Source organism: Oncorhynchus clarkii, unplaced genomic scaffold (assembly GCF_045791955.1).
Source record: "Oncorhynchus clarkii lewisi isolate Uvic-CL-2024 unplaced genomic scaffold, UVic_Ocla_1.0 unplaced_contig_4439_pilon_pilon, whole genome shotgun sequence".
Taxonomy (NCBI): domain Eukaryota; kingdom Metazoa; phylum Chordata; class Actinopteri; order Salmoniformes; family Salmonidae; genus Oncorhynchus; species Oncorhynchus clarkii.
In genome coordinates this window covers 61,848-76,059 of record NW_027258435.1, presented here as the reverse complement: position 1 = coordinate 76,059, position 14,212 = coordinate 61,848, and the positions used below count along the sequence as shown (strand labels likewise).

At 42.7% G+C, this 14,212-nt stretch overlaps 2 protein-coding genes across 4 annotated transcripts; one reads left to right on the top strand and one right to left on the bottom strand.

Moving 5' to 3' along the window:
- Window positions 1–2,479: 2,479 nt before the first annotated feature.
- Window positions 2,480–5,512, bottom strand: LOC139396932 (platelet binding protein GspB-like). Its single transcript, XM_071143861.1, has 4 exons — window positions 5,249–5,512; window positions 3,236–5,047; window positions 2,971–3,046; window positions 2,480–2,707 (listed from the first exon to the last, which is right to left on the bottom strand). Exons 1-4 carry the CDS (start codon window positions 5,510–5,512, stop codon window positions 2,556–2,558), a joined length of 2,304 nt encoding a protein of 767 aa, XP_070999962.1. The 3' UTR covers window positions 2,480–2,555.
- Window positions 5,513–6,169: 657 nt separating this feature from the next.
- Window positions 6,170–13,064, top strand: LOC139396935 (serine-rich adhesin for platelets-like). 3 transcript variants are annotated; one of them, XM_071143866.1, is made up of 9 exons: window positions 6,170–6,431; window positions 6,995–7,096; window positions 7,444–7,501; window positions 7,746–7,893; window positions 7,989–8,025; window positions 8,258–8,541; window positions 8,790–12,339; window positions 12,529–12,610; window positions 12,874–13,064. In XM_071143866.1, exons 1-9 carry the CDS (start codon window positions 6,423–6,425, stop codon window positions 13,023–13,025), a joined length of 4,422 nt encoding a protein of 1,473 aa, XP_070999967.1. In that variant the 5' UTR covers window positions 6,170–6,422; the 3' UTR covers window positions 13,026–13,064. The 3 variants fall into 3 exon arrangements, with proteins under 3 accessions (XP_070999967.1, XP_070999966.1, XP_070999965.1); XM_071143865.1 differs by lacking the exon at window positions 6,170–6,431 and adding an exon at window positions 6,654–6,767; XM_071143864.1 differs by lacking the exon at window positions 6,170–6,431 and having other exon boundaries at window positions 6,687–7,096.
- The last annotated feature ends 1,148 nt before the right edge of the window (window positions 13,065–14,212 follow it).

Here is a 14,212-nt window from a genome sequence, read left to right as displayed (position 1 = left end):
AAAATGTCAAACTCACAACTAAACTCATTAAAATTGAGGTTTTCTTTACCCTGTCTTATCAAACAGTGCAACATTTGACTGATGAAATAGTATTCTTCTACAATTCTTACACTTCTAGATGCAAAATACAAGTCACTATTCCAATACTGTTTGATTCTGCCATTTTTGAAATACTATTTACAAATATGAGCGTAAATGTCTGAGATCGAGACACCAACATTTAACATTTCAGTTAAAAACCCTTTGGATAATATCAACATTAATTACTTAACATCTTAACACATACACACCATGTAAATATCAATCAACAGAGGAACACATGCTACAAATAGTTAGTGACTACCTACCAGTCAATTAAATTAGATTATTCAGAAAAATAACATTGTTATAAGAGACAAATTGCCTTTAGACAACATAAATGACTGCATCTGGACACAGGTCAAAACTACTCTGCCGAGCTCAAGTTACCAGCTATGTATGGTTTCAACACTTACATTTATTGAGTTATTGAAAAGTATCCTACAAACATTGTTCGAATGTGAAAGTGATCAGGTTTTCTGAAACAGGTGTGTTTGTATTGAAGAACCCTGAGATTGTGGACAGTAGGACTTGTGTGAACAGGTGTGAACAGACTGAAGATAATGATGTTTTCCTTTCTCTGTCTTTCGAAACTCAGGAACAGTTTGAACGTTTTTTATTGTAATTTAAACAATGGTATGGATGATTAAGCTGGATCTTTCTCTCTGAATCAGGAGTGCACTTTCATTCTCCCAATTTTTCCAAAAGCCCAATCTGAGCAACCTTTGCTATAAACCCTGTCTTTCCCATTGTTGTTTCAAAAGTGGAAAATTATCAATTCGATAATCACACATAATGGGCATTTCACAGCCAAGACTTTTGATCCTTCCCATCAAGGCCATGTTGGCCAGTTTAACCTTCACCCGGTCCCTCTCTTCCGGAGTCCTCTTGGAGGTGCACTCCACAGTAGAGTCGGTCTCAAAGGAGATGGCTGGGACGTGAGTGAGCAGGTGGCCCCCAGCCTTCTCCTGGGCCATGGGCGTGGGAGTCTGCAGGACCAGCCCGTGCGTTGCTTGTTGATGTCAAAGGTAAAAGCTAAGAGGATACACACAAACATTGACCATACGTTAAACAGCCACCACTAACACTGAGTGGCTGCTGCCAACACACTGACACTGACTCAACTCCAGCCACTTTAATAATGGGAATTGATGGGAAATGATGTAAATATATCACTAGCCACTTTAAACAATGCTACCTTATATAATGTTACTTACCCTACATTATTCATCTCATATGCATACGTATATACTGTACTCTATATCATCGACTGTATCCTTATGTAATACATGTATCACTAGCCACTTTAAACTATGCCACTTTGTTTATATACTCATCTCATTTGTACATACTGTACTCGATACCATCTACTGTATCTTGCCTATGCTGCTCTGTACCATCACTCATTCATATATCCTTATGTACATATTCTTTATCCCCTTACACTGTGTACAAGACAGTTTTGGAATTGTTAGTTAGATTACTTGTTATTACTGCATTGTCGGAACTAGAAGCACAAGCATTTCGCTACACTCGCATTAACATCTGCTAACCATGTGTATGTGACAAATAAAATTTGATTTGATTTGACATATAACTTAATGTTGTTGCATGTAACTAACTAGCTTGACTTGCCACCGTGTGAAACATGTATGCTACCATATGTTACTAAAAAGAGCTGACAATATTATAAAATGTAATCCAGGAGTTTATGTTTGAATTCTGGTTCTCTCACAACACAAGTCACTCAGAAAAGCATCTGTAGGCAGAAGCATGCTACATATACATTTGGCATTTGAAAAAACTACAGCTGTGCTATGCTACCGAATGCAAAATGTATCTGTATCATAAAAGTGTAGTGCAATATTCGCTTTTTTTGCCACACACACACACACACACACACATACTCTCTCTCACTGGGGACAAATGTTTTGGCTACTTGTCCAGAGAGGTTTGAGCTTTAGAAGTGGATCTGCAGCAAAAGTAGACATTTATTGCCATCTACAGGTCAAAGGTCAGACTGGCATTCAGTAAAATGTAAACATGGGCGATCCACAGAAAATGGAAATGTGTGTGTTTCTGTTTGAGAAGTTAAACCAGTTAATTCCCTTATAACTGAGTGTCCTGCATCATGTATTATTTTATTGGTTGTAAATTAAATACGGTTTATTTTACAGTACATGTATTTTACACTGAATCATTGATATCTGGTCAAATGTTGGTTGTGGGACATATCTGAAGTACTATGTGTGTGTGTTCAATGAATCACACTGTGTGTGTGTGGGTGGGGTGCATGTTCTATACATTATTCAGGACAACATTACTTTGTTTAGCCTACACCGTGACTATGACTGCATAATAAACTAAACTAAATATACTATGTATTTTCTAATCAAATGTGTTAACAGGGCAACACTAAAGAAGACAAAGGCCATCAATTCAATGCAAATATTACTGTATTAAAGGAAATTGTTGTATTAAGCTTGCTTTGAAAACCGTTTGAATGGCTTGGATAGGCCTATGGAGATGGTGGAAAACATCCTGATTATAAGGGGACGTTTGCGAGGCTTCTCCTGTTGAGAGGTGTAGGGAAGACCCTCTGGGAGTCCAAATGTGGCAGGATGTGCCACTATGTTGGGCGACAGAAGAGAGAGTTGACATGCACTTTCATTTAGAAATTATGTTATATTGTATTCTTAGTTTCAACTCATTATTACTTTCACAAATAAATGAGAACCAGAATCTTGAGATTTGGAAACTATATAAATAATTTTACATAAGAGATTACTATCGATAATATATAATGTACTGTATATAGGGTTTAATATTTTTGCAATAGCAGCTTTGTACACCAATATCTCAAACAGTAAATGTCCTGCTGTATGGACTTACACATGATATCTTCAGCAGTAGTCTGGTCTTTGGATTCAGAATGGCGGGAATTCTTCTTGTTTCCCATCATGAATGGCTAAAACAAAAACATGTCAAAACAACTGTCACAGCAGAACAATCTCACGGTAATAACGATCACATCTTACACACCAGCACAACAAGATTTATAAATGGTTTTGGAATTAATGGATGGTTTTACATTTTCTCTAAATAACATTGTTTACTCACATTGACACAATTGTTAACTTAAATAAGTGTGATGTACCTTTAAGTTGAATTTCAGTCTGGCAAGCCTTTGTAGGAAAGACAGCTTCCCTCTGGTAGCCTTCACATCTTCAGCCATGAGAAGAGCTTCTGGCCTGGTGGCTTCGAAAGATGTTCTTGAGGCTGCTCTTGATGCCTCGTTACAACTGTGGAGAAGCTCCTTGCTCAATGACTTCACAAGAATCCTATTGAAAGTGGAGTCCTGAGTCGACACGGCCAGTTGGAGTATTTTCTCTGAGCCAAACTCCTTCAACAGATGTTTGTAGACGGTGCTGTATACTTTGTGACTCTTCAGGTTCTTGGGATAAGCTTGGGTCTCAGAGCAGCCTGACCATGCACAGAAGGCAGCTATAACTTTTGGAATCAGGTCTTGTGACGTGCGTGTGACGTCAGTTGGGTACAGATCAGTTTGGGTTTGGATTTTTGACAGAAGTCTCACCACTAACATGCTGATGAGGCCGGTGAAGTCATCATCACCGACTAAGTTGTCAGTGGATGGGGTTGAAAGCGAAGCAACATCCGGGCTGGTTGAATTCTGATCACAAACAATGCTCTGAGGTACACCGAAACAACTGATGGTATCCCTTTCCTCAGCATCTATGTTGGCCTCAAAGCCTCGTGCAGCATTGGAGGTCCCACTTGTTGTCATGCTGATGGCGGAGAAAGATGGCAGAGGGTAGGACTTACCACTCAGTAGACTGCCTATATCAGTTACAGTTCCGGTTGGAGATGACCCTCTGCTTTGTGCATCAGAAACCACAGAGTCCATGACCTGGCTTACCATTACTTTGGCAAACAGGCTGACTGTGTCACTAAATGCTGATGTAGAAAAAGAACATGAAATCCTATCTTCAGATACGCTAGCCGGCACACTAACTCCCTGAGCCAAACTCATTGAAGCTGTAGAGGGCACAAGGCTAGGAAGCAAGAGGCGCTTCACAGACTCCTCTGCAAAAAGCTGAACCAGCTTGTAAGCTGTGGGCTTCCCCACCGTCTTGTCATTCCTCTTCAGCTCAGTAAGGACTGTATCGGATGCACTCTTTCCAGCCGCCACTGTCAGAACCAGAGGGGTCAAGTTGCTCTCAGAAATGATGCGGTTGACTTGGTGAGTAAGATCACGTGAGAGAGCATCAATCCTACCCTGAGATATGAGCTCCTCCAGTCTTGCTATTGCAGCTGTTAGATCAGGGTGGAATGCAACCTCCCCTTCTTCCTCTGGATGTACCTCCTTTATGATGGTATCCACTATTGCAGACATGCTTTCCCTGGCATCACACACCAATGCTTTTGGCTTAGTAGATTTGCCCATGTCGATGACTGAGCATCTCACAATGGGCTGAGTAATACTCTCTGGTAAATCAGAAGAGATGGGAGTGCCAGGGAGTGAAAATTCCCACTCTGACTTCTTTGATCTGGCAGATGAGGATGACAACGAGGAGGAAGAACGCTGTGGCGCTTGATAGATCAGTTCCTCACCACATTCACTGCTTACCCTTTCAACATCCTTCAGCATCATTCCAACCACATTCTCTATTTGTGAAAGCGCAGTCACCGTTTGGTCAGATTTTGACAGCTCTTTCTGAATTGAAACCAGAATATGGCTGAGGGTCTTTTTGGCTTGAGCCGTTGTTGCTTTGACTTGATTTTGCCATGTAAAATAATTCCTCATCTTTGTCTTCACATTGTGGTAAATAGTCTTTGCAGTTGTCCAGATCTTCTTCTCAGATACTTCCAAACCAGACTGTGAGCCTTTGGGTGTGGCCTCAGTGTACTCTGAGGTTTTCTCATCACTCTGTTGAAGCATAGAGTCTGCCTGCCATAGAGTAGTAGAAGACACTGTGGGTGGGAAAAGGCTCTTCATGTCATTTGTAATTGATCCAACGATTTCAAAAGCAGTTATATCTGTATGCCTTAAGGAAATTGTTGATTTTGCTGGCAACATCTGAGAATCTGTCTGGCTGGAACTGACTTTGCTGGGAAAGCTACTGACTGATTTGATCAGTATTTTTCGCACTTCGTTGGTAGCGTTCATCTGGAACTCCTCACTGGAGAGTTTCTCAATGACTGAGGCTGGAGTATCTCTTAATCCTTCCAACCATGAAGAACCAGACACAGGCATGTCTTCTAGATAAGACATGACACTGTCCAAAAAGCCACAGACTTCAAGGGAGTTGTAAGAGGAACCCTCTGCAACAGATGATGTGCATTCCAAATCTGCCACCTCTGACCTATACATGGTCACAATCTGGGACAAGACCTCTTTGGTGCAGGGCACCATGTTGGAATCACAGAGAGACAGTAATGGTTGAGAGTTCTCACTTTGGCATTTACGGAGAGAACCAAGTCCTGTTGAGTTGACCACTTGCAGTATTGCCTCACTCTTACTGGTTTCAGGTTGCTCTGGTGTTTTCTCTCCTACAGAGTCAGTTGAATCACATCCATCAGATAAAGAAGATGAACTACGTTCTGATATAGGGGATTCACTCCTACATGGGGAAGGCAAGCTCAGGATTGAAACAGGCAGATCACTGGAGTCAGTATGCTCCAGAAGCACAGAAGGCAGCTAGCTATAACTTTAGTGTGGATTTGAATAGTACACAAGTAGGCCTACGCTATTTTTGCACTGTAAAACTTTTTTTTAAGTGTTATGTTTTCCCAGATTCATAGTGTTATGCAGCCCAGGCCTATCTAGGAAGGCTGGGCATAAATTGTTTGCTCACAGCATCACATGATGACGTGGGCAACATAAACACTTAAACTCTGTAGATTAAAGTTAATAGTAATCAAAACTAATTTCACCACGAAAGGAAGTGCAATCGAAATGAATGAAGAAGACAAGATAATTCTAGTGAGTTAATAAAATGACAAGGTGTTGCCTGTCAGCGTTGTAGACTATTGCCTCACAAGCCCGGGCTTTAGTGGCACTGGCATACGCGCTTGCCTCTGCACTGAAGGAGCCACCGAACGCGTCCGCGTTGCAGATCTCACTTTCTCCCGCTACAGTATGTCCTACAATGACATATTTGGTGGGGATTGGCAGCCAACAATAGGATTGGATTGGGACTAAATCAAAGAATAAAACGATATTGAAATGAATATTATTAACAAATATTTCCCAGAAGATTTTGGGTTCAACCTAAGGCTAACTAGGACAGATCAATCAACTTGATCCGACACAGTAAGCCTACATGTCATACGTAAGTAAATCCACAAGAGAGACAATATTGCAAAGGCAGGACCATGTTCGATGGAAGGCGTAGGGGTAGGCAATCGAAAACGTTTGACGGGGAAATTTCTGTCAATATTAGCTAGTCCTACTGAGTGGGCAAGTAACCTTTCCCGCGCTCTTCCTAAAAATACTATTTGTGATGTCATAAAGGTCTAACGTTCCATGACGTAGCATGTAGCCCTAAATTACAGTCCCTGCTTGCAATATTGTCCTCACTCTCGACCTGAACTCAACTTGAATGTAACCAACACAGACAAGGACATGCTTTTTGAGATATAAAATAGCTTGAATGGATGAAGAAAAGGTAAGCTAAATTACTTCATACAATATTGGGGGAAAGTAAAAAAGGGTAAAGCAATATAAGCAGATATTTCTTGTAAAAAGCTATAACATATTGTAAAGCAAATGTACCATTCTTTATAAAGTCACCAGCTTAGCGCTGATATGGCTGTAGCTCTATTTATGATGTCCTCTGCACAGATCTACTCTGACATTGACATATTATTACTTATTGGAATGTCTGTCCTTCAGGTAGCACAGAGGGAGGATGGTGATCCTCAGAGGGAAGGAAAGGAAGTTGTTGAGGAAGAACCGGTGGCCACACCCAAAGAGGAGGCCAAGAAGGGAAGGAAGGTAAGATAGCAGTAGTGACAGAGCACATAATAGGCCTACTGGGTTACACTCTGTACCTGATAGCAGCCATACCATAGATATCTATATATCTCAGATAACAACATACGTAGTAGCTGTTTTCAAAACGTGTTTTAAGAGCTGCTTTGACCTGGCCCATAGCCTATTCATAAATTGTCTCAGAGTAGGAGTGCTTATCTAGGATCAGTTTTGCATTTGAGATCATAATGAATACAATTATTTGGGCAAGGTTGAGCCCACACCTTATCTGATGAACTTTATGTATACGGGCCCTGGTGTTACATGTCTGCCATCATTTGAGCTCTGGAATCTGTTCTGTTCTATCCTAGGCAAAAAGTAAGAGGAGTGGCAAGAAGTCAAGGAAGCTGGGCACTGACAACGATGCAGGTCAGAGATTTACCTCTGTAGTACTACATTGTTTCTCTATTCTGTCTGTGATGTGCAGGTTGTGCTATCCATTTTCAATGAAACTGTAGTCTACTGTAATCAGTAAGAAAGGTCACATAGATATCTTTATTCAAATAGGCCTATTCTAAAACCCTAAAACAATGAAATCAGAGTATTAAGAGATAAAACTTCTGATTTCTCTTTAATTTTGTTTCTACTTCCTCTACGGCAATCACATCTTTAGTCTCCAGGAATAAACACCTGGATAGAGGATCTGTAATTGAGCTCCTGGAGAAGAAAGCTGTTCAGGCTGCATTCGGCCCAGGCAACAAGGATGAGATGGAATACTCCTACCCAATCCTCATCTCATTCCTGCGCAATCTTACTGATGAGTATGTTAAACGTTTTTCTGTAATGTTCAACATTTATGAAATATTGTGCAGTGGGAACTAAACACTAACTAAAACACTTATTTTACATTTTCTAGGCAGTGGCAAGTGATCTACAAAGGACTAAAAAACCCTGTAAGTTTCCCTACCTGCCTTTGACCTTTGATGTGTCAATGATCTGTTGAATTCAGAGATTAGCCATCAAGTCATATTCTGTTATTCATGTTCTCTGTCAGACTTCATCAAACTTTGAATTCAGTCACAGACAAGAATAACAATGTTGATCAAATGCATTCTGTTCGATCTAGAATACTTTACATCACAGTTCCATTGAAAAGACTGTTTTTGTTCTGTTTGTTCAAAACAGATGACGAAGGAACAGCTTGCCAAATTGTGCAAGACAATTGTAACCTTCATCGCACAGACCACCCTGCAGATCCTGCTGCCAGCCCTGGCCCGCGTACTTGGGGTAAAGGACTTTGCTGACGACGACACTGACTCACCCAAGAGGGGTGGCAGTGCAAGATCCTTTGCTGCCTTTGATCAGGAAAGACTGGAGCTCATCCAGGAAGTTAGATATCTGGCGAAGAAAATGTATAAGGGCGGCACAGGGGCTCAACATCTCAGGTCCCTAACACCCTCTTCTAAGAGGTATGTTCCCCTCAAGGTTTTCATGTATGGATTTCACCGAGATCATCTATCCCAGTGTTAGCCAATGCAATTTACTCTATCTGATGTAGTACAAAATGTAATGTATCAGCCTTTGAGCATATTCAAATGAATGAGCATGTAAAGCGATCAAAAGGACATGTAGATATTTAGAATACTAAAATTACAACGCTTGACCGATTTGCCAAGTTAAGACAGGAATTATCATGCTTTGCTTGTTCGTTTTAAAGTTCCCAGACCTCAGTGAAAGTCCTCCTGGGAATGACAGAGGACAGAATCATCAAAAGTGTCCAGGAGCAACTGTCTGATCATAATATCCTGTCCTCTTGCCCACCTGAGCTGACTGTTGGTCTTATCAAGGTGGTGGTCGAACAGCTTAACTCTGCCCTCTCTGCGACCATCAGCAGAGCCATTTCAGGGCGGTCCTCCCCTATTTCTTCTGGTACCCAGGCCGCTGAACAAATGGTCAACATGGTCCAGAAATGTTTTGATGATCACACCACCCCAGAGGACCAGAGCTCTACCTCTGTATTAGAGTCATGCATTCCACCTGCAACAGAAGAAGTGATGACTGTTATCGCAGAGATGGTGGGTGAATTGGAAAAAGAAGATCCGGAATTGGCTAAGGTTTTTCGAGAAGTGGCTGTGAAAGTTAAAATGTTGGCATCTGGCAGTGACCTTGTAGTGGAGCACCTGGATGTTGAAGACTCTCCTGTTCCAGAGGAGCTGAACATAATATGTACATCTTGCAAAGCAATGATGCAAAATCTTGGCACTCTGTTTAGTGTGAAGTTCAAGACCAAAGCCTCAAAGGCTGTGAGTGAAATTCTTGTGAGAAGGTTAATGAGCGATATCTCTGGTATGGTTCAACCTTCTCATTCGTTTAGTACCACTCCAAGCTTGATGAATGCATCTAGCCCATCTGACAGGATCCTTGATTCTGCGGCCACTGAGCTCATACAGACCAAAGTAGAATCTGAGGCATCACAAATAATTGATAACTTTGTTGAAGATGTCAAGGACATTGTGCAGTATGCTGAATTAGATCAGCCAACAAGCACCCAGAGAGATACCCAAGTGGGACACTGTACGACAAAGCGGAAACCCTTCCATGCAGCTCGTAGACTCTGCGAGAGACTTCAGGCAAAGCTGGAGACATTGTTCCTCAGAATGGGTGGAGCTCCAGTCCAAGGGGAAGAACTTATGGAAAAAGCTGACTCCAGTGCTGTGCTTCTGGAGCATACTGACTCCAGTGATCTGCCTGTTTCAATCCTGAGCTTGCCTTCCCCATGTAGGAGTGAATCCCCTATATCAGAACGTAGTTCATCTTCTTTATCTGATGGATGTGATTCAACTGACTCTGTAGGAGAGAAAACACCAGAGCAACCTGAAACCAGTAAGAGTGAGGCAATACTGCAAGTGGTCAACTCAACAGGACTTGGTTCTCTCCGTAAATGCCAAAGTGAGAACTCTCAACCATTACTGTCTCTCTGTGATTCCAACATGGTGCCCTGCACCAAAGAGGTCTTGTCCCAGATTGTGACCATGTATAGGTCAGAGGTGGCAGATTTGGAATGCACATCATCTGTTGCAGAGGGTTCCTCTTACAACTCCCTTGAAGTCTGTGGCTTTTTGGACAGTGTCATGTCTTATCTAGAAGACATGCCTGTGTCTGGTTCTTCATGGTTGGAAGGATTAAGAGATACTCCAGCCTCAGTCATTGAGAAACTCTCCAGTGAGGAGTTCCAGATGAACGCTACCAACGAAGTGCGAAAAATACTGATCAAATCAGTCAGTAGCTTTCCCAGCAAAGTCAGTTCCAGCCAGACAGATTCTCAGATGTTGCCAGCAAAATCAACAATTTCCTTAAGGCATACAGATATAACTGCTTTTGAAATCGTTGGATCAATTACAAATGACATGAAGAGCCTTTTCCCACCCACAGAGTCTTCTACTACTCTATGGCAGGCAGACTCTATGCTTCAACAGAGTGATGAGAAAACCTCAGAGTACACTGAGGCCACACCCAAAGGCTCACAGTCTGGTTTGGAAGTATCTGAGAAGAAGATCTGGACAACTGCAAAGACTATTTACCACAATGTGAAGACAAAGATGAGGAATTATTTTACATGGCAAAATCAAGTCAAAGCAACAACGGCTCAAGCCAAAAAGACCCTCAGCCATATTCTGGTTTCAATTCAGAAAGAGCTGTCAAAATCTGACCAAACGGTGACTGCGCTTTCACAAATAGAGAATGTGGTTGGAATGATGCTGAAGGATGTTGAAAGGGTAAGCAGTGAATGTGGTGAGGAACTGATCTATGAAGCGCCACAGCGTTCTTCCTCCTCGTTGTCATCCTCATCTGCCAGATCAAAGAAGTCAGAGTGGGAATTTTCACTCCCTGGCACTCCCATCTCTTCTGATTTACCAGAGAGTATTACTCAGCCCATTGTGAGATGCTCAGTCATCGACATGGGCAAATCTACTAAGCCAAAAACATTGGTGTGTGATGCCAGGGAAAGCATGTCTGCAATAGTGGATACCATCATAAAGGAGGTACATCCAGAGGAAGAAGGGGAGGTTGCATTCCACCCTGATCTAACAGCTGCAATAGCAAGACTGGAGGAGCTCATATCTCAGGGTAGGATTGGTGCTCTCTCACGTGATCTTACTCACCAAGTCAACCGCATCATTTCTGAGAGCAACTTGACCCCTCTGGTTCTGACAGTGGCGGCTGGAAAGAGTGCATCCGATACAGTCCTTACTGAGCTGAAGAGGAATGACAAGACGGTGGGGAAGCACACAGCTTACAAGCTGGTTCAGCTTTTTGCAGAGGAGTCTGTGAAGCGCCTCTTGCTTCCTAGCCTTGTGCCCTCTACAGCTTCAATGAGTTTGGCTCAGGGAGTTAGTGTGCCGGCTAGCGTATCTGAAGATAGGATTTCATGTTCTTTTTCTACATCAGCATTTAGTGACACAGTCAGCCTGTTTACCAAAGTAATGGTAAGCCAGGTCATGGACTCTGTGGTTTCTGATGCACAAAGCAGAGGGTCATCTCCAACCGGAACTGTAACTGATATAGGCAGTCTACTGAGTGGTAAGTCCTACCCTCTGCCATCTTTCTCCGCCATCAGCATGACAACAAGTGGGACCTCCAATGCTGCACGAGGCTTTGAGGCCAACATAGATGCTGAGGAAAGGGATACCATCAGTTGTTTCGATGTACCTCAGAGCATTGTTTGTGATCAGAATTCAACCAGCCCGGATGTTGCCTCGCTTTCAACCCCATCCACTGGCAACTTAGTCGGTGATGATGACTTCACCGGCCTCATCAGCATGTTAGTGGTGAGACTTCTGTCAAAAATACAAACCCAAACTGATCTGTACCCAACTGACGTCACACGCACGTCACAAGACCTGATTCCAAAAGTTATAGCTTCCTTCTGTGCATGGTCAGGCTGCTCTGAGACCCAAGCTTATCCCAAGAACCTGAAGAGTCACAAAGTATACAGCACCGTCTACAAACATCTGTTGAAGGAGTTTGGCTCAGAGAAAATACTCCAACTGGCCGTGTCGACTCAGGACTCCACTTTCAATAGGATTCTTGTGAAGTCATTGAGCAAGGAGCTTCTCCACAGTTGTAACGAGGCATCAAGAGCAGCCTCAAGAACATCTTTTGAAGCCACCAGGCCAGAAGCTCTTCTCATGGCTGAAGATGTGAAGGCTACCAGAGGGAAGCTGTCTTTCCTACAAAGGCTTGCCAGACTGAAATTCAACTTAAAGGTACATCACACTTATTTAAGTTAACAATTGTGTCAATGTGAGTAAACAATGTTATTTAGAGAAAATGTAAAACCATCCATTAATTCCAAAACCATTTATAAATCTTGTTGTGCTGGTGTGTAAGATGTGATCGTTATTACCGTGAGATTGTTCTGCTGTGACAGTTGTTTTGACATGTTTTTGTTTTAGCCATTCATGATGGGAAACAAGAAGGATTCCAATAAGAAATCCTGCCATTCTGAATCCAAAGACCAGACTGAAGATATCATGTGTAAGTCCATACAGCAGGACATTTACTGTTTGAGATATTGGTGTACAAAGCTGCTATTGCAAAAATATTAAACCCTATATACAGTACATTATATATTATCGATAGTAATCTCTTATGTAAAATTATTTATAGTTTCCAAATCTCAAGATTCTGGTTCTCATTTATTTGTGAAAGTAATAATGAGTTGAAACTAAGAATACAATATACCATCATTTCTAAATGAAAGTGCATGTCAACTCTCTCTCTTCTGTCGCCCAACATAGTGGCACATCCTGCCACATTTGGACTCCCAGAGGGTCTTCCCTCCACCTCTCAACAGGAGAAGCCTCGCAAACGTCCCCTTCTAATCAGGATGTTTTCCACCATCTCCATAGGCCTATCCAAGCCATTCAAACGGTTTTCAAAGCAAGCTTAATACAACAATTTCCTTTAATACAGTAATATTTGCATTGAATTGATGGCCTTTGTCTTCTTTATTGTTGCCCTGTTAACACATTTGATTAGAAAATACATAGTATATTTAGTTTAGTTTATTATGCAGTCATAGTCACGGTGTAGGCTAAACAAAGTAATGTTGTCCTGAATAATGTATAGAACATGCACCCCACCCACACACACACAGTGTGATTCATTGAGCACACACACATAGTACTTCAGATATGTCCCACTGTCACACCCTGACCATAGTTTGCTTTGTATGTTTCTATGTTTTGGTTGGTCAGGGTGTGATCTGAGTGGGCATTCTATGTTGGATGTCTTGTTTGTCTATTTCTATGTCTGGCCTGATATGGTTCTCAATCAGAGGCAGGTGTTAGTCATTGTCTCTGATTGGGAACCATATTTAGGTAGCCTGGGTTTCACTGTGTGTTTGTGGGTGATTGTTCCTGTCTCTGTGTTTGCACCAGATAGGACTGTTTAGGTTTTCACATTTCATTGTTTTGTAGTTTATTCATGTATAGTTTTCCTTTATTAAACAAACATGAATCATCACCATGCTGCGTTTTGGTCCGCCTCTCCTTCACCGCAAGAGAACCGTTACAGAATCACCCACCACAACAGGACCAAGCGGCGTGGTAACGGGCAACAGCTACAGCAGCGAAAAGAGGAATGGACATGGGAGGAAGAATTGGAAGGTAAAGGACCCTGGGCACAGCCTGGAGAATATCGCCGCCCCAAAGAAGAGCTGGAGGCGGCGAAGTCGGAGAGGCGCTGGTATGAGGAGGCAGCACGGCGGCGTGGATGGAAGCCCGAGAGTCAGCCCCAAACATTTCTTAGGGGGGGGCACACAGGAAGTGTGGCAAAGCCAGGTAGGAGACCTGCGCCAACTTCCTGTGCTTACCGGGGGGCTGGAGAGACCGGGCAGGCACCGTGTTATGCTGTGAAGCGCACGGTGTCCCCAGTGCGGGTGCATAGCCCGGTGCGGTACATTCCAGCTCCGCGTATCGGCCAGGCTAGAGTGGGCATCGAGCCAAGTGCCATGAAGCCGGCTCTACACGTCTGGTCTCCAGTGCGTCTCCTTGGGCCGGCTTACATGGCACCAGCCTTGCGCACGGTGTCCCCGGTTCGCCTGCATAGCCCAGTGCGGGCTATTCCACCTCGCCG